This window comes from Chelonoidis abingdonii, chromosome 1 (genome assembly GCF_003597395.2).
Source record: "Chelonoidis abingdonii isolate Lonesome George chromosome 1, CheloAbing_2.0, whole genome shotgun sequence".
In the NCBI taxonomy this organism is placed as follows: domain Eukaryota; kingdom Metazoa; phylum Chordata; order Testudines; family Testudinidae; genus Chelonoidis; species Chelonoidis abingdonii.
Genome location: NC_133769.1, coordinates 5,076,277 through 5,096,949, shown reverse-complemented (window position 1 = coordinate 5,096,949; position 20,673 = coordinate 5,076,277). Strand labels below are relative to the sequence as shown.

Below are 20,673 nucleotides of genomic sequence, written 5' to 3'. Positions count from 1 at the left end.
CGCAAGAGTTTTCCAGGGCCCCTGGAGTGAATGAAGGACCCCGCTCCAGGGGCCCTGAAAAACTCTCGTGGGGGCCCCTGTTGGGCCCAGGGCCTGGGGAAAATTGCCCCCCCACTCTGGGTGGCTCTGAGCATGGACATGATAGAGCAATCTTGCCCTGCCTGGGGGACATACTAGATGTGACCAGATAGTAGGATGACCAGACAGCAAGTGTGAAAAATCAGGTTGGGGTGGGGGGTAATAGGAGCCCATATTAAAAAAAAGCCCCAAATATTGGGACTGTCCCCATAAAATCGGGACATCTGGTCACCCTATCAGACAGGTTGATCAGTAGCTCCTAGGATTCTGTGAGTTAACATCCTTGCTCTCAGCTCTGGCTTCACAGGAAGCAATCTGGTTTCCTTGTCAGTTTCTTCTTCTCTTGCCTTCTTTGACCTCTTGTTTGATTTCACTGCACTGAGGCTAACAATCTGAGCCTCTTGCAAACATACTGCTCAGATCCTTGTTGCAATTTCGAGGACTGGGGAGACAGAAATCAGCACAAACCTGGAATCCTGCACTTTATATATGGTCCAAGCACAGAGCAGATGCCTCCATGTCCTTTCTACACACATGCCAGGTCTACACTACGAGATTAAATCGATTTTAGATACGCAATTTCAGCTACGAGAATATCGTAGCTGAAATCGAATATCTAAAATCGATTTACTCACCCGTCTTCACCACGCGGGATCGATCCACACGGCTTGCTGTGTTGAATCCGGAAGTCCGGTCGTCTAGCTGGAGTTCTGGAATCGATCTAAGCACGCTCTGGGATCGAGATATCGTGTCCAGTCCAGACGCGATATTTCGATCCCCGAGCAATCGATTTTAACGCGCCAATCCGGCGCGTAGTCTAGACGTGGCCACAGATAGCCTGGCCAAGGACCTCGACCTGGACATACTTTCTGGGAGTGAGACTCTGTGTGGTATCAGGTCTCTCCTCCAGCCTCAGGCCAAACTGGAATTCAGCACCAGTGGCAGTAGATTTGTGCCAGATCCTCTACTCACAATTTAGCTTACGATAGGATGACTGTTGTGCTAATTCTCTTGTTGCAACAGGACTCTATACATCCAAGCACATGCTCCCTCCCTCCCAGACCTAGCCCTGGAGACCTGACCTCCACACAGGAGTGACTAAGGATTTGGGAGACAGCCTCAGTTGAGGTTTCCATGCAAACCCTATTCTCGTTGTCCATTTCCGCCACAAACCTCGTCTCACATACTGTACACACATCTCTCTCCTCTGCAGCTTCTCCCCTCTGGAAGAGCCCTCCTGCGCCTCTCACCTCAGTGACCCTTTGCCCCTTTTCATAGCTCATCGCAAAACCATGCACTCGATCCAGGTATTTTAGTTTTCCCTATCCTGTTATTTAACTCTGTCACTGTTTTGCTGATCCTTGCACTGAGAGCTGACCAAGGGAGGGAACATGCTGACATCAACATGAAACACTGTCACCGTGGTTTCCTACTTCACTATCCCACTTGGCAATTGTTCATACATTCTCACAAGCCCTCGTGGACCTAGGTAAGTGTTACCACCCCCCAGCTTCCCAGCAACGAGGATGTTTAGTGATTTGCTCAAGAACATGCAGCGTATCACTGGCAGAAGGACCCAGGAGATTTGACCGTTAATTCCCCCACCCCCTCATCCTCACAGTGGAGTTCCAGTGAAACAGTGAGGCACTAACTTGAGGAACAACAGTGTCATACTGGAGAAGGCATTCCCCAGAACAGCTGTTTCCTTGGTTAATTCCAGCTTCCGTGACATTCTTAAAACAGTGCCTTTTACTGCAGATAACCATCTGTCCTTGATTCGCAGCTCAGCCATTATCAGAGCAATGGCTCTGTGTTTGCAGATTTGAGGCATTAACTCACCCTTAGTGCACTGTCATGTTACTGGTTTCAGAGGGGTAGCCATGTTGTTCTTTTTGCTGATACAGACTGAGGAGTCCTTGTGGCACCTTAGAGACTAACAAATGTATTTGGGCATAAAGCTTATGCCCAAATACTTGTGTTAGTCTCCAAGGTGCCACAAGGACTCCTCGTTCTTTTTGTCGTGTTACTGATGCTCACAAACATGTTTAAACGCAACCATCTTCCCACGTTTCTAATGGGGCCTTTCCTGTACATGGGAAGCCTCATTCTATGACTCTCTCTACATGCCCAGGGCTGCAGTGATCAGAGAATCCCTGTGTCATAGAAAGGCCCGATTCTGCTCTCAGTCTCACTGAACCCCTTGGGTTCATTTGCCATCTTTCTGCCTCTGGCCTTATCTCCCAGGCCTTGGCTTTGCCAGCCCCTGACTGAGCACCCTTTTAACTACATCCATGAAAATGCTGGCAGAGTCATTATGAGCTATTCAAAAGCCTTGGAATTAAAGCAGAGAATGGCATCCCTAGTGTTTCCCCTGGAGGATCATAATGTGCTCTACAATTGTGGATTAATTGAGCCCCGCATTATGGCTGGCACGGATTATCATCTCCATTTTACAGCAGGAGAAACTCTGGCATAGGGAGGTGAAGTGACCAAGGTCATATACTGAGTTTGTGGCAGAGTCAAAAATGGAACCCGGGGCGTCCTAACCACCAGTTCTCTGCTCGAACTCAGAAAACACTCCCTCCTTATGTACCCAAATATTATATCTCCAGCAACCTCTACAGATTTCTCATCATTGAAATTAGAACCAAAAAAATCTACCCTACCAGCTTGGGCGGGAGGGGGGCAGGAGGAATAAATTGATCAAGGTCAATCAGAAACATTGCTCAGCCACGTTTGCAGACAACAGCCTTGTCTGTTGGCATGCCCAGGGTGTACCGTCAGCCCCGGAGCCAGAGGCGTGCTGGAGAGGTCCCTGAAGGCCACCGGCCACGCGCTCTACGTGGACACCCTGAGGAAAAAACCCGACCAGGGCAAGGCCTTCGAGGTGACCAGCAAGTGGGACTCCAGCAACCACTTCCTCCCCGCGGGCAGCTTCACCCGCTTCGCCGACTGGCGCTTCATACACCGCGCCCGGCTGAACTGCGTCCCGCTCAACGGAGCCGTCCGCCACGGGAACCGGGACAAGCGCTGCAGGAAGTGCGGGTACACCCTGGAGACCCTGCCCCACGTCCTGTGCAGCTGCAAACCCCACGCCAGAGCCTGGCAGCTGCGCCACAACGCCGTCCAGGACCGCCTAGCGAAGGCCATCGCCCCACACCTCGGTGAGATCGCGGTCAACCGCACCATCCCCGGCACCGACAGCCGCTGCGCCCAGACATCGTCGTCACGGACGAGGAGCGGAAAAAGATCATCCTCGTCGACGTGACCATCCCGTTCGAGAACAGGACCCCGGCGTTCCGCGAAGCCCGAGCCCGCAAACTCGAGAAATACGCCCCCTTGACTGACACCCTGCGGGCGGGCGAAGGGCTACGAGGTCTACACCGACGCTCTGATCGTCGGGGCGCTGGGCGCCTGGGACCCCTGGAACGAACGTGTGCTCAGGGCCTGTGGGTGGGCCGTCGCTATGCGCGACTCATGAGACGCCTGATGGTCTCGGACACTATCCGGTGGTCTAGAGACATTTACATCGAACACATCACCGGCCACCGCCAATACCAGGAGTGAGCCGATGTGGCTCCACCACGCACCCACGGGGGGAGGGGGAAACCCTTACAACCCCCCTACCAAACCATATCCCCTGAGTCCTGAACTTACCAATCTGGATCCCACCACGTGAGGGTCACCCTGTCCCCATTACCCGGCCCGCTTACTCATACCCATGACTGTGTGTAGCCCACTCTATGAGCGATGTACCCTCACTGCCCCACTACTATATCTTGACCCCAACCACCATACACCCCGCATTGGGGACATTACAGGCTGTATGTATTATATGCTGAACCGTAACCAATTGCCAGCGTCCCCCCATGCTCTGTATGTTTCCCCCGATGACCAACGACTGACACATCACACTCTTTGTATCACCTTTCTTTAATATTTTCTAATAATCATTTGCAGATTCATTTCTTCCAACCAATAGGATTGCAGAATGCAAATAATTTTGCTGACTCATTCTGTATGACAGTATTCAAAGTATGGAGAAGAGGAGGATAAAGGGGTGGTACGGAGAGAGGAGGAGGAGCTACCTGTCAGGCCATAATTTCACCACTATCTTCATTTTTCATAGGAATAATACTAAAAATAATATTAAATTGTGCCGGCGGCAGCATAATCTTTTGGCACCAAAGCCCAAAGATCCATTCACCCTATGGTCAATGCCCTGCACTTCCATTCTTTTCCTATGTGGCAGATTTTAACTCTTTCCATGCTGACTATTGCTGCAGCCAGTGCTAAGCCAAGCAGAGCAATCCCCTCCCAGCCCCAGCCCCAGCCCCCACTCGCCCCACAGGAGTATTTGGTGGCATGGAGGCATCATGCCACATACATGCAGCCACACTGCACAAGTACTTTGGCACCACACAGCTGGTCCCATGCAAAGCAGAGAAGTGGGCTTCTGCTGAAGGGATTCCCTATAACGGGGGTGCCAGCAGTGGAGGCTATTCGGGGCTGTATGCTTTTAAGAGATCCCGTATGAGCTACAAGGGTCTCCCAGTTTGTTTATTTTAACACTCCTACCCAGGACTGGGGCGTTGCCTTCTGGAGACAGTCACCAAGTTCCTAGTGACTATCATAATGGGATCCAAATTCCACAGGATCCCAGAATTCTCAGTGGTTCCCATTCTCTCGGGGTTTCCCATTAACACACAGCTTACCATCACTTTGTGCCGTCCAATGAGGTTTGGGGACTCGCACAGCAGCTGCACATCCGACACGGTCACCACACATGGCTTCTCACCTATCAGCACAGTGTAATTCAGCTTGGCATTCCCTCCAGTCACCGGTGGGATTAGGTTCTTCCCCTGGACCGAGAGGAGCAAACCCACAAACGTCTCAGTAGGGTGTAACCTGCCACTGGATTGTCCCTGTGATGTGAGTGCCACCATTAGACATGCCCTCCTTGGTTCGTCATTTATGGCCTACCCCAATGACAGTAAATCCTGACCCACTCCTGGAAGATTGGGACAGATTGGGACAGGGCTTCCCTGCACCTTGTCTCTCTGGAATTACAGGCCTATATTTGCAAAAATAGGTGTCCAGTCTGTGCCTGCACAAGCCGCTAACTGGACCCACAAAACACACTTACATTTGCAAAATAGTTTTCTGTTCTGAATGTGATAGTGTCTTTTGTCTGTTTGCACATACATCACATATAGTGGGCCCATACTGGAAAACGTAGGCCATAAAGTGCTCTTGCTTGCTGTCTGACTCGCAGAATGTCTCAAAACACAAAGGGGCTGTTCTCGGATTTGCACAAATGGCGAGTGAGCAAACTTTATAATTCCAAACGTGCTGCATCTGGCTGTCATAATAAACATACTGACACGTACGGCAGAGACATGGGGCCAGATTCTCAGCTGGTGTAAATAAGTGTCGCTCCAGGAAAGCCAACAGAGCTATGCTGCGTTACACCAGCTGAGAGTCTACTCCATGTACTTCCATTAGGGTGAACTGTCAAGAAGTGAAAAGGTTAGTTGTTCGAAGCTCTGTCCCTTGCAGTTAGGATGTTATGGAGTATCACAAACATTCTCGCTCCATGCTTCCCTTTTCAGTGCAGTTTCTGCCGCTGCTAAATCTAATCTGTACACCAGGAGTCCTACAGCACAAGACAATATCTGCTGTGGTTTGGGGTAAAGTTAAGAACGCTGTGCTGTGATTGGTGGGATGTTAGCAGGAGCAGTGGTGCAATTGGTGGGATGCTGGTGAGGGCTCTGCTGGGACTGGTGGGATGTTGGCATGAGCTGTGATTGGCCGGATGTGTTTCTGGAGGGCATCATCATTCTCTGATGCTGCTCCCTTACCCCCATCTCCTCACCTTTAGTATGATGGGCGTTCCTGGCTTCAGCTCCAGGATCCCCGAGGGGTTGAAACCCTCAAAGACTGGGTTTGGGTAGTAGGTGAAGTTGGTTTTGTTGAGGATCAGCAGGGACTGAACATTATCCAGGATAAAACCAAACTCTTCTGGGCGCTCAGTTAGCTCAGACTGGTGATTTGGGTCCACGGCCAGTGCTGGGGCCTGGCAGGTCATCTCTGTGGCATTCTGTACCTCGCAGATCTAGAGAGTATGAGCCAAGAGGGAGTGTTATCAGAGCAGCCCCTCCCCCAACAGACACTTTGCAAGAGATTGAATCCCTTCCAATAAAACAATATCCCACCCACGGCTGGGGAGAGGAAGGTGCTGGGCAGCTGGGAGGGACCAGCTGGGGCACCACAGTCACTCCACCACTGCAGTCAGCACCTTGAGAGCACACTCAGCCGGGACCACAGCTGGAAGGGGCATGGGGAGTCCGTCACTCCTGCAAGTGAGTCCTCAGTTACTCCGGCTCAGGGCTGAGGCACATTGTGGGGGGCAGCGTAAGGGCAGCTTGCCCCTGTTCCATGGGGGCTTTGAACTCGAAGGATGCCAGTGTCAACACTTTCCCCCCGCAATGGAAAGCTCTGCCTTTTACTGCAGGCAGGCTCAACCCGAGCTCCAGATCCCCTTCTCCCTGGTAACTGTCCAAAAGCTGCACCTGCAGAAGGATCTCAGTTTTGTCAGCGGCCACAATCCCAATAATGGGCTGGTCGACTGAACCTGCCTTCCCCCGCCTCTCAAAGTTTGAGGTATCCAAACTTTGGCTCCAGAGGGTGGCCTGGCATTTAAGGCACTGCACTGGGACCCAGGAGATCTGGGCATTCAGAATAGGCACTCTTATTCCAGAACAAGAGTGTCCACACCTGGTGTTAATCAGGAAAAGTTATTCTGGAATAACTCCCCATGTAGACAAGGTGCTTCAGAGCCCCACCTGTAAAATAGGCATAATATTACTTTGTCTGTCCTGCCTATTTGGACTGTTAGCTCTTCAGGGCAGGGACTGTCTCTCACCAAGCATATGTGCGGCGCCCAGCAAAGGGGACCGTATCTCAGCGGAGGCCTCTCAAAGTTATTTTAGTACAAATAATCAAGAACCCAAGCCTGGCTTTATGATTTTCCTTTTCAAACATCCCTTTCACTGTTTGCTACAATCCACCCCTGCTCAGAGAGCGTTCAATATACTACATCTACTTTAATATAGGGGCTGGAGTCGATTTTGCCCAGATTAATTCAGATGAGAAAAGTGATTTGGACCAAATGAAATGCAGAGGACGCAGCCATGCAGATGAGCTGCACTGGGACAGCTCTGCTCTAGAACTGAAAGGCCAAAGATCAGCCTGTGCACAGGAGGTCAGGCTATGACTGGGTACCAAGAGCTCTCACCTGCCGAGTCAATCAGCAGTTCGCAAGTTTAAATCCCTCTCCAGGAGTCATCTGCCCATGACAGCTGGGCAGTCTACATGGGGCCTGATTCTGATCTAAGCTTGGTGTAACTCCAGTGGCGATCTACTGGTTTGACACTGGAGTAAGTGAAATTAGAACACGGCCTGTTGGCCAGGACCGGCTCCAAGTTTTTTGCCATTCCAAGCAAACAAATTTTCCCTTGGCCCCCCCTGGCCCCGCCCCAACTCCACCCTTTCTCTGCTCCATTCCAACCCTTTCCCCAAATCCCCGGCCCGACTGCCTCCCCCGAGTGTGCCACGTTTCCCCTCCTACCCCTCCTGGGAGGGAGAGGGGAAAAGTGGAGCGGCGGAGCGCTTCGGGGAGCAGGCAGCAGTGGAGCGGAGGTAAGCTGGGGGGGAGGGGGCGGTTACTTCTTGTGGCCCTCCCCGCACCCCCCACTGCTGCAGCTCACCTCCGCTCAGGACTGGCTCCTGGCTTTTTGCGCCCCAGCCGGAGTGCCACCCCTTGGAAAGTGCTGCCCAAAGCACATGCTTGGAGCACTGGTGCCTAGAGCCGGTCGATGAGGGTACTTATAGCTTGAGCTAGTCACTACGTGGCCCAGCCTCAAGTTGTTGCCTCTCAGGGGGATGACGAGTGCTTGCTGAAAGGGATGAAGCATTGCAGGCAGCTAGTTCCGAATGCTGGAGAATCTATCGGCCAAGTGACACTTGGTTAAATACAACAGGATAGAAAAATATCTACCATGACCCAGGATTGCCCCCAGAGGTTATTGTAAGTGGGGGGAGGTCATGGGAGTTGGAATCAGGCTCCAAACCGACTCCATGTCTGGGGTCCAGCCGAGAACGTGCTTCCCACACCCTCTGTAGGGGCCGAATGCTGGGAGTCCGCAGGCACCTGGAATACTTATTGAGCCAATGGGGCTGCAGGGGCTCAGCCTCTCTCTGGGTTTGGCCCTATCTCTCAGGCTAGGAGCCATTACATGGCACCGCTGGGATAAAGGGAGGTGGCAGGACAAAAGGGGAGGAGTGTTGTCTAGTGGTTGAAGCAGAGGATGGGAAATCAGGACTCCTGAGTCGTATTTCTGGCTCTACCATGGATTCACTGGGGTAACATGAATTCCCCCTCTGGCCAATTCAGGAGCAGCATAGCCAGCCCTCCGCAGCCAGGAGATCCACCAGGACTTAATGGCCTGGTTCTGCTGTCACTTACCCTGGTGTAAATTTGGAGCAGCTTTACCAGCCAGTGGTGTTACACTAGTGAGAGAAGAATTTGTTCAGTAGCACCTGGGGTTTCAGAAGCCACGAACACAGTACAGCTAAAGTCAGTGGGAGCTGTGAGCGCTCAACATCTCTGAAAATGAGGGTCATTTGGCCTGATTTTCAGAAGTGCCAGCTATCCCCAAACCTCAGAGATCCCATGGAAGCTGGAGGTGCCCAGCGTCTTTGAAAATGAGGGCTAGGAGCGCTGCCAGCTTTTTGGTGCCCTAGGTGGCGGAAGGTCCTGCTCCCGAAATGGCGCCACCAACAGGAGTGGCGGACAGTCCCGCCCCCAAAATACCGACGACAACTGGGGTGGCCGCCGCCCCCTAAATGTTAGCACCCTAGGTGACCACTTAGGTTGCCTAATGGGTTGCGCCAGCCCTGATGAGGGCACTAGTGCCTGTGAGGCTATCGATGATGTGTGTCCCTGCAAAGGTAAAAGTGAGCAAAACTCAGGGAGAGGGGCCCAGTAGTATGAAAGAATCGATGCCAAACTCCCTGAGAAAAGCCTGGGCCAGTGTCAGCTGGTGTCCCCTGCAGCAGAGACTTTCCCTAAAAAGCAACCTCCGTGTATAGCAAGCAGGGCCTGCTCCAGGCACCAGCATCCCAAGCAGGTGCTTAGGGCGGCAGTCCCTGTGTTTTTGCCCACAAGCAGTGCTCCGAATTGCCGCTGTGGACAGTGGGGGCAGTCCATGTGCCATTAGGGTGGCAGGTGCATTTCCGTGGCGGTGGCAATTCAGCGGCAGCTTCTATGTTTAGCTGTCCGCAGCAGCGCAGCTTCTGTCTTCTGGCTGAAGACAGAAGCTGCCGCCGAATTGCTGCCAACGTGGAAATATGCGTGCCGCCCTAACAGCACACAGACTGCCCCTGCTGTCCACGGTGGCAATTCGACGCGCTGCTTGGGGCGGTGAAAACAGTAGAACTGGCCCTGATAGCAAGGTAAGGCAGGAGGCACTATGAAGCTGATGCTAACCTTCCAGTCAGTCACAATGACCCTTTCTAGTTTCTAGACCCTTTTAATTTCGCTCCAGAATCACGCAGGGATGTCTCTGGGTTTTATTTGTTATGGGTTTGTTTGATGTATTTTTTTTTTTTTTTGCTTGATGTTCCAACATCCGGACGTGTGGTTTCCTTTGGATGAGAGGTGCTTTTAAGAGAAGGAAGCTCATTTCTCCCTCCCTGCCCCCTGACTCCTTTGATCTCTGCTCCTCACAGCAACAAGCCCTGGTTAAAGCCTGCCCCTGTCGGTCTCCTCGCCCTGCTGCAGGGACTCCTGAGCACGGGCAAATCTCTTCTCACTGCCACGGCTGGCCTGGGTGGTGTCACTCCAGATTTAGCTCGACATGAGTACTCTGGGAGTTGGCACAGAGCCTAATCAAGAGTGGCTTGACTTATTATACCGGTGAGGCAGAAGGGATGGGGTGGGAAAGGATGGCACTGGCTCTTGGTTTATTGAAGGCATGTATTATTGGAAAGGATCTTGGAGCTTTCAGGGTAATTTTTGCACCAGTCTGTTCTGCCAGGCACACAGACCTTCACAGGCTAAAGGGATTGGTGGCATTTTGCAGGGGCTTATAAGTAAGGAGATGGGAGGGATAGCTCAGTGGTTTGAGCATTGGCTTGCTAAACCCAGGGCTGTGAGTTCAATCCTTGAGGGGGACCATTTAGGGATCTGGGGCAAATCAATACTTGGTCCTGTTAATGAAGGCAGGGGGCTAGACTCAATGACCTTTCAGGGTCTCATTCCAGCTCTATGAAATAGATATAGCTCCACATTTATATTGTTTTTAATAGAAAAACAATCTGTGCCTTGATAGATGTAGTTTATTGCTGTGCTGTTGCAGAGGCAGAGAAGAGGTGCCGGGGAAGCCAGGGTGTGGGTTTAGCTCCTCATCATCACCAACCATCAGGGGAGAGGATCCACATAGTAGCAGATGAGGAATTCCACCCTGGGATTCCCTGGGACTTTGTTGGGGGAAAGCATTGGTTGGTGGGCTGAAGCAGGCCTCTGTACCTGCCTTTGCCTCCCTCACTCAGAGTCTGGGCCTGATCCCAGCAGAGGCAGAATGCCATCAGCTACTCAACCCTTCTCAGGCTGTGCTCAGCATTCAACAGGATCAGGGCCTTGGCCAGTAGTGCTAAGGCCCCAGGTCATGCCCAGGCTGGACTATTGTGTTCACAGTAAGTGGAGTCCAGCCACTCCCCTGGGTCAGCATGCCTCTCTCTGTAACTCACTGTGGAGAACACATCAGGGATGGCTCCAGAAGGCTGGGGACAGCTGACATTTTGAGGGCAGGTGTATGGGACATCTGGTTTCTCAAGCACCCTCATAACTGTCACTCTTCATGTCAGCAGAAGGGCAACATAGCTGCTGCCTGCTTCCTCTCTCCATGAAAATGGGCCTGCCAGAGCCTCAGCTGGATTGTGGCCTCACTCAGTGCTAACTGCCAGTGGGCAAAGAGCATGCAAGGCCACGGGGCCTGGCTGAGTGAGAGTGTCAGTGTTTCATAGGGTCTGGAGCTGGTAGTAAGAACAAATCCTCTGCTCTTCCCTGTGGCTTTTTTTTCAAGGGTTTCACAGACTCGTAGAACTGGAAGAACATCAAGAGATCATCTAGTCCAGTCCTCTGTACTCAAGGCAGGACGATGTAACACCTACTAGACCATTCCTTGCAAGTGTTTGTCTTACCTGTTCTTAAACACCCCCAAAAGATGGAGATTCCACAATCTCGCTAGGCAAGTTGTTCCAATGGTTAACTACCCTGACAGGAAGTTTTTCCTAATACCCAACCTAAACCTCCCTTGCTGCAATTTACGCCCATTGCTTTTTGTCCTATTCTCAGAAGTTAACAAGAACAATTTTTCTCCCTTCTCCTTATAACAACCTTATATGTACTTGAAAAACTATTATCATGTCTCCCCTCAGCCTTCTCTTCTCCAGACTAAACAAACCCAGTTTTTTCAATCTTCCCTCACAGGTCATGTTTTCTGGACCTTTTATCATTTTTGTTGCTCTTGTCTGCATTTTCTCCATTTTGTCCACATCTTTCCTGAAATGTGGCACCCAGAACTGGACACAATACTCCAGCTGAGGCCTTATCAGCACAGAGCGGAGCGGAAGAATTACTTCTTGTGTCTTGCTTACAACACTCCTGCTAACACATGCCAGATGATGCTGATTTTTTTTGCATTAGTGTTACACTGTTGACTTATATTTAGCTTGTTGTCCACTATAGCCCGCAGATCCCTTTCCGCAGGACTCCTAGGCAGCCATCTCAAAGCACTTTGCCAACATTAATAGGGTGTTGCTAAAGTGACAGCAGGGTGCTTCCAGTCCCTGCTGCCCCAGTGTGCCCGACTTACCTTCCACCCTCTGGCATGGCAGCTAGATGACCCACATCATTAATATCGGAATGCAATGTGGGGCCTTGTGTGCAATAGGCAATCGGTGACAATTCCTAGATGACAAGTGTCCACATAACAGAAACTATCCCTGCCACTAACTGTCGCAGCAGAGACTGGGAACCACCTGGATCTTGGAGAATCAACTCTCCTCTCCCCTCTGCAGATTGGATTTGAGGCACACTGGGCAGGAGGGCTTGCTTGGGCTGCTAATGCTCTGCCTGTTTTGTGGCTAAACAGGAGACTCCAATCTCCAGTGCTGTCCCGTAGTCCCTTTCACCAGCCCGCCCATGTTCCTTAACACCACTCCCCTTCCCAGCAGCAATACTCACATTGACATGTTCCTTCCCACCATGCTTGGCCCGGATCTGAGGGTTCTGGATAAGGTCCAGGTGAGTCCCCCACACAGCTATGGGAGTGTTTCCACTACAGAACAGAAAGAAGGAACAACAAGAATTGCCTGTTATCGAGGCCCAGAACTGAATGTTACAGTGATGGGTGATCTGTGAATCCTTTGGACAGACAGGTAGAGAGAGGCTTCCACACCCCTGGTCTGGGAGGTGATGCCCCGTCTATCAGGTCCAAACCTTCACACAAGCATTTCTGCTGACAAGTCACATTGTAAACCCCTGTCTGATTTGCTGTGACTCCCAGGTACTCCCCTCCCAGCTGAGCACCTGTGGCTTAGGTTCTTTCTCACTACGGGTATTAGTTGCATCTCTCCAGGGTGCATCTTGCTCTGTTGTTTCTGTGACAGGGGACTCAAACTGCTTTGAACACAGAGGCTCCCGCCCTCTGGTGCTCTCCTTCTCAGACCTGCCACCTGCTTTACACTCACTTCCTAAACATTTATTGCAAAGTGTATGAATGAGTTGATTGTATCCTCATGGGCACAGTGATCTCTGGAGATCGATGGCAGAATCGAAGGGTATCTCTATCTAGCAGCTGGGAGGTGTCATTCCCAGTGCGGAGAGACATACCTGCACAAGAGGTGCTCACACTAATGCCTCAACGTTGCAGTGACACGGGCAGTGACTTGGGCTAGCTGCCCTGGTATAAACCCGCTTGAACCCCTCGCTATGTAATCAGACCAGCCACCATGGCCACACAGCTGTTTTTAGGCGCTAGCTTGAGCAGAGCTAGAATGTGTCTGTCTACCCATCCCAGCTGCTGTGCAGACATGTTCTAAGAGAGAGGCTCCAACCACAGCATTCAGTTTGAATCCATGGCTCTGGTCCATCCCATTAGAGAGAGGAGGCAACCTGCAAAATGTCCATTTGGATCTAGGCTTGGCTCTCAAACCCATGTCCACACTGCAATCCAAGACGTGACTGCAGCCTGGGTAGACATACCCGTGGCTAGCTTTACTTGTGTGTAAGGTGGTGTTCACCCCACACCAGCCCGGAAAGCTGAGGAAAGGGCCTATTAGTGAGTTTACTCTGGAGAAGCAACCCTTGATTGGAAGAGGCAGCTCAGCTGATCAGAGCACTAACAGGCCCCAGCCTCAGGCATGCACAGCAGCACATTTCTCCCTGGTCCCATCGCTTTCTGCCAAGGCTTTACTTCTGTGGCTGATATCAACCAGGTCTACCTCCTGCCTCTCAGACTGGCTTGGCCCTTCCTTCCACCCCTTCCTCTCTGTCTTGCTGACATCTTCACTCAGCCCGCTCCATCTTCCCCCCAGGCTTTAGGTCAATTGGGATTTTCCCCAGCCGGAATCCCTGAGCATCTTGCTTGGCAGTAGCTCAGAGCACAGTCACCCTAGGCCATGGGAGGATGAACAGTGTCTCTGGTTTTAGAAGTGAATGGAGACTGTTCTCAGTGGTAGCTGATGACAGAACAAGGAGTAATGGTCTCAAGTTGCAGTGGGGGAGGTTTAGGTTGGATAGTAGGAAAAACTTTTTCAGCAGGAGGGTGATGAAGCACTGGAATGGGTTACCTAGGGAGGTGGTGGAATCTCCTTCCTTAGAGGTTTCTAAGGTCAGGCTTGACAAAGCCCTGGATGGGATGATTTAGCTGGGGATTGGTCTTGCTTTGAGCAGGGGTGTCATGGTATCTAGCCCCACTCTGACCCTTAGAGTCCAAAAGATGGGGTACCAGCATGAATTCCCCTAAGCTTAATTACCAGTTTAGATCTGATAGCTGCCACCAATCAGGACTTGGAGTGCCTGATAAACTCTGGTCTCCACAAAACCTTGCCTGGGGACCCCCCGAAGACCCAGACCCCCTGGACTCTTAACACAGGCGGAAAGTAAAACTCTTTCCTCACCAGTGCCTCTCCTAGGCTTTCCTCCCTGGGTTACCCTGAAGATCTACTGTGATTCAAACTCTTGAATCTTAAAACAGGGAAGGGAATGTCCCTTCCCCCCTCCCCTTTGTCTTCACCAGATGCAACACAGTTCAAGCTCCGTGAATCTAAAGCAAAGAGGAAAAATTACCTTCCCCCCCGCTGCCTCCTTCTCTCCCTCCCCCACAATTCCCTGGTGAGTACAGCCTCATTTTCTTTGACCTTAACAAGTGCTGGAAAAATTAATCAGGTCTTTAAAACAGAAAACTTTTAATAAAAGAAAGAAAGAGTAAAGATAATCACTGTAAATTTAAGATGGAATATTACAGGGTCTTTCAGCTTATAGAAACTAGAGAGAAGCCTCCTCCAGCAGAAATACAATTTAAAATACTTCCAGCCAAATATACATTAAAACTCTACCAGCCAGATACACATTTGCAAATAAAGAAAAACAATTAAAAAGACTAAACCGCCTTTCTACTTGCACTTACTACTTGAATAGAAAATTAGAGCCTGTAGTACGTCCGGTCCCTTTCAGATCCCCGAGATAACAATAGACAAAGAAAAGAACATACAAACAAAGACTTCCCACCACCGAGATTTGAAAGTATGTTGTCTCCTGATTGGTTCTCTGGTCAGGTGTTCCCAGTTTCACTGTTTGTTAACCCCTTACAGGTAAAAGAAACATTAACCCTTAGCTCTCTGTTTATGACAAGGGGGTTGAACTAAATGACCTCCGGAGGTTCGTTCCAACCCTGAGATTCTACGATTCTGTGAGATACCAGAAGCTCTGTAAGGATTTCTCCAGCACTCCCTGGCCTCCCAGCTGTGGTGAGAGCTCTCTACCTGACATTAAATGGCCATCTCAATCTCTCTCTCCCTTTACTGTGCATGCTGAGAAATGGAAGGGAAGAAACTATGGGATGTTGAGGACGTGACATTGCATTAGGTGGAGAGATGATGCCTGTCTCTACAACTCCTCACCTCCTACTCTCCCTACCCCACCTATGGCTCCGGGCTTGGCTGGGCACATCTCTCCTATGGCAGATGGGGACGCTGCTGACAGCTTGTGTGTCAGATAATGCTGGGGTCCGGGATTTTTCTCAAGTGGATCCCTGACTGGACGGGAGGCTCTATGATGTCTTCTTTACTCTTCAGAGCCAGCTGATGCTAAATGTAACTCAAATCAACCCCAGACCATCTGTTTTAATGGAGCCTTGTAAAATTCTACTCATCCAGCGTGAGTAATATTTTTTGGATGTGTAAGTCAAATAAGATCCATTTGTTTCTATTATTGTCATGGAAAATGGCAGGTGAGTGGAATTTGTGCCTGGCCTGATACAGACTTTGCAAGGCTGGTGTAATGACACTCTTTCAGCCTTCAGAGATCTTAACTCAGAAGTCAGGGGCAAGTCGAAGAGAGACCCATAAGTTGCTGTGATGAAGTGTATTGTACAATAAAACTCTCTCATCTGGCACCCTGCCCTCTAGCAGTGGACAATACCTGCTGCTTAGAAGGTGACCTTTCCCCTGTCAAGAATGCAAAACTATAGTAGAGGCAAGAAGGAAAATTCTTCCTTGACTTTGGCAGTTGATCAACTTACAGCCTCAAGCATGAGGGTCAATTAAACCACTCTTGATTTAGTTCAAAGAGCCGCACATCACCACTAGCCAAACAATGATCCAGGCCTTTCTGAAAGCCCTGCTTTGCTGTTTGCCTCAATGACTGCCTGGAGCGGAACGTTCCAGAGATTAGCTCCACACTAGGAAAGGAGATGCTGAGATACAGTGCTAATGTAGGATGCTCTGTCCTGTCTCCCTTCACTGTTCTCCAAGGCTTTGACCTCAAGAAGCGGCTCAGAAATGGAAATGAAGGCAGGACTGAGGTGCGCTGGATGCCTTGTATTAGATTGCCACACTTGCTGGCACTGTGCCTGACTCAATGTCAAACTGAGAAGTGGATAATGAGGCCAAGCGGTTGGAACAGCAGTGGTCAGGCCTAGCGGTCAGGCTGGGGACCAGAGCCAGAGGTCAGAGCAGGAATCAAGAACAGGGTTGGAACAAGGCCAGGGCAGCAGCAGGCACAGGCTGGAGCAGGAGCAGCGTGTAAGACCCTCCAAGCGGCACGAGATGCTCCAGGCGAGGTAGTGACATTGAGCAGACTGGAGTGGCTGCTCTCAATGGGAGCCCATATCCGTGGCTTTGGGGACTCCTGGTTAGACCTGAGCCTGTGGATTGGCTGAGCCCTGGCAGATAGACATGCAAGCTGCAGCTGAGGGATAGCTCATCAGCTCAGCAGCGCTAACCTGGCGGGGCTCAGTGAGCACTTGTCAGGTTCAGAAGTGACTCATTACACTCAAGCCATTGCTGTTCATCTCCACCAAATGAACACTGGTGATTCCCTCCTACCAGCCCCTTAGAACAGCAAGGGGAGGACGGACTAACTGGACAGCGAGATGCATCCTCCCATCTGTCCGTGCTACCCAGCTGGCAGCTGAACAATCAGTCCGAGGGCACCACAGGTTTTCATTTCTTTCTATAGCAATGGAGCACTGGATGGCTCAGGGGAACGGGCACGGGGACAGGGAGTCTCTCCGCCCTGCTATTCCAGTCCAGAGCCTCCACACAGCTCAGCCAATGCACCTCAAGCTTCATCTGCAATACCTTCTGCTAGTCCAGTGGTTACCTAGCCACAAGCTGAGGCCACCAATCAGCTTGGACTGTACAAAGGTTCTATGAGAACTAATGTTCTAAAGCAGAGGTGGCCAACCTGAGCCTGAGAAAGAGCCAGAATTTACCAATGAACATTGCCAAAGAGCCGCAGTAATGCATCAGCAGCCCCCCAGCAGCTCCCCACACCTGCTCCCAGCGCCTCCCACCCACCAGCAGCCCCTCTGATCAGTGTCTCCCTCTCGCTTCCCGCACGTCTGGATCAGCTGTTTCATCACATGCAGGGGGTATGTGGGGAGGGTGAGGGCACAGCAGGGGACGGGAGAGGAAGGGATGGACTGGGGGCAGGGCCTGTGGCAGAGCCAGGGGTTGAGCAGTGAGCACCCCCAGGCACAGTGGAAAGTTGACGCTTGTAGCTCCAGGCCCAGAGTCGGTGCCCATACAAGGAGCCACACAGTAACTTTTGAGGAGCCGCATGTGGCTCTGGAGCCACAGGTTGGCCACCCCTGTCCTAAAGGCACCAGGATCAGCCCCACCAAACTCGCTCTAGGTCAGCTCTGCATCACCACTTCCAATCCAGCCCTGGCTGGGAGCACCCATCAATAGGATGCGTGCTTGGGGGGTGCATGTGAGTGGAAGAAGAGGACTCAGTCCAGCCTGGTGCCACCATCACAAAACTCCAGAGCTGACACCCTGGTTGGCACCTGCAGCAGAAAGTGCCAGGTCTGGATGGGCCAAGAGCAGATGCTGTTCCTGGCTCTCCATTAAGCACAGAGAGTCCCATTTCACATCACAACTCGACTCATGCTAACTAGCCCTCTTGTTGGCAGCTTCAGCAGAGAAACCCAGGAGCAAACAGGCCCTGCAGAGTGAATTCCCTTTTCACTTGTGGCCAGGGCATCGGCAGGGTGGAGGAAGCTGCCTGCTCTGTCACTTTCCTGTGGATAATGGAGGGATTCAGTGCCCAGCGCTGTCAATCCAGCGCCTTTCACCAGCACTAAACTTGCTTTCACCAAGGAACAGAGCAAAGGGCTTTCTCATTTCAGCGATAACCTGAACTCTGTGACTAACAACTCCCCCAAATGGAAAATCCAGACGCTAAAGCCGCAAGCCCAATGTGGAAAGATTCAATCTGGCAAAATTGGTAAATTCCCCATCGTAATTAAAAGTCATTAATTGATTTGTGAAAACATCTTCTGGATGGGAGCTGAGCCGGGGTATTTACAAGACACGACCTAATCCCCAGATACTTCAATCACTCCAGGTTGACAGGGGAGCTGAGAGCTGTGATGGATGGATGAGAGGAGACTCATATTTCTTATTTGGTATCTTTTAAAAGAAATACTAGAGCATTTAATGACCAATTTCTCTCTTCACTGGGCCAGTCTCACAGGCTTACGTCATAAGTAGATAGGTAAGGGTTAATTTTCTTTTACCTGTAAGGGGTGGACAGGGGGGAATCAAGCACCTGACCAGAGGACCAATCAGAGAACTGGATTTTTTTTAAAGTCTGGGAGGGAAAGGAACTCGGGGTCTTTTGTTTCTCCCGGCTATGGATTGAAACAGCTTTTCTGCTAACTCCAATCTTCTTTCTAATATTCTACTATCAAGTGTGAGTACAAAGGAAACCAAGCAATAGGCTGTTATGTGCTTTGGTTTGTATTTACATGGGTGTAATTGCTGGACTGGTTTAAATTGGCTATTTTTTGAATCAGACTGTGTATTCCTAATTCTTATAAGCAAGAGCCTGTAATTGACATCTTAATGCAGTGGGTTATATTTTTCTGTATTTTCTTTCTTTTTATATAAAGTTTCTTTTTAAAACCTGGTTGAGGTTTTTGGTTTTTCTCTGGTTAGGCTACAGGAAAGGGGGGGTGGAAAATCTCTTTATGTTAGCTTTACTAGGTTTGAATGCATCGCCTTAGGGAGAGGTTGATTGGCCTCTTTGTTTTGTATTCAAGGAGTTAAGTACTGCATCGCCCAGGCTCACCCAGGGAGGGAAGCTGGGGATCAGATAACGAGGAGACAAGGGGGAGGAACTTGTTTTCCCGTTTGAGATAGGAGACCCAGGGGTTCTGGGTCTTGGGGGGTCCCCCAGGGACGATTTTGGGGGGCTTCAGTGTACCAGGCACTGAATCCTGGTTGGTGGCAGCGAGATCAGAGCCAAGCTGGGTATAAGCTTGGGGGGAGTTTCATGTTAAGCCCCCAAATTTTGGATGCTAAGGTCCAGATTTGGGACAGAGGCTTTATCACAGCTTATGACAGTATTTGTCTAAGGCTTTGCTTCCTTCCACACTCACGGCCAAAGTCTCCTCTCAGCTACGCTTCTCAGTGCGATCCCACTGGAGCAAATGTGGTTGCATCAGTGGAACTAAGGGGAAAAACTGGGCTTGGCACAGGTCAGGGCCATTAGAACGTGGACCTTGGTGGGCAGGGGCCATGTCTTTCTTTGTATCTGTGCTGCACAATGGGTTTCTGGGGCCGCTGGGTGCTACAGCAAAACAAATATTAAAACAGTCACAAGGGGGCATGGAGCAACTCGACGCTGAGTGACTGATGCGGTGTGGACCTCTCTGTCCTGGAGAAAACTCGTGAGGGTTCCAATGGCTGCGAGGTTTGGTTAGGATGACGGTTCAATAATAGGGAGGCATCTCCACACTATCTGAACCTTTTGGGCCTGCAGATGTGGGCTGGAGATCTAACGAGAGACCCCGCCAGGCCACAAATAGCCTTCCCATGGAACTCCGGTGCTTGCAATTTGGAAACCAACTGGAGCAAGTGCAGGAAAGCAGTGGAAAGTAAAGGGCTTGTCTGTGACGGAGTAACACGCACTAGGAGCATGTGATTTCTAAAGTGCACGTTAATTGGCCAGTGTAGACACTGTTGGCGGGCACTGAAGATTCCCTAGTGTGATTTAACGGAGCACAGTTTCAAACAGCGCAATGTTAAAGCACACAAGGGAACCTTTAGCGCTCACCGGCAGGGTCTGAATGGACCAATTAATGTGCAACGCGTTTGTGCAATTGAGAAATCAAGTCCCTGGAGAGCACATTACCCTATGGTGCAGAAAAGCTCAAAAAGGAAGTAATGTGACGCAAACTTGCTCGAACATCATTCAGAAAGGAGCAGTTCAAGTTCCAGAGGGTTTTTATTTTGTCTACCAAACACAGAGGGGATCACAAAATGCTCTACTGAATCCTCTGGGAGACACATCAGCATAGGTCTAGCCAGCCACAGGGGAAAATGGAAGAGTCTGCAACAGAAAAGAATCCAGTCCTTTTCCCCTACCACTTATGGGGAAAATCCTGGAGTTGGGAGGCAAGTATGGAACTTGGGGAGTGGGGGGGTTGGCATAGAAGTGGAGGGTGAAACTCTCCAGTCCTCAGTATCGGGGCAAAAATCTCTAACCTCAGACACGAGACCACCTTGTAATTAAAACCATCGCCACAGTATTTCCAAGACATACATTCAGCAAAGGCTCCTGTGTAGGTTTTGCTTCATTAAGCAGGGAAGTAGTAGTGCCCTGCTGGAGGAGATGCAGAAGGTTTCTTAGACACAGGCACTACACAAAGTCCCCTTGCGGCTCCTGGAAGGAACACAGCTACCATCCAAAGTCACCATCCAACTCTTCCTAGTCAATGGAAGATCTTCCATATGCAT

General features: G+C 50.7%; 1 protein-coding gene across 1 annotated transcript in view; it reads right to left on the bottom strand.

Annotated features, from left to right (window-relative positions):
* PLXNA4 (plexin A4) overlaps positions 1-20,673 on the bottom strand; it is a 677,576-nt gene that overhangs the window by 96,918 nt on the left and 559,985 nt on the right. The window contains exons 17-19 of the mRNA XM_032805231.2: positions 12,389-12,482; positions 5,954-6,193; positions 4,794-4,940 (exon numbers count right to left, since the gene is read on the bottom strand). Coding sequence (XP_032661122.1) covers positions 4,794-4,940; positions 5,954-6,193; positions 12,389-12,482 — 481 coding nt within the window. The remainder of the gene's footprint in view (positions 1-4,793; positions 4,941-5,953; positions 6,194-12,388; positions 12,483-20,673) is intronic.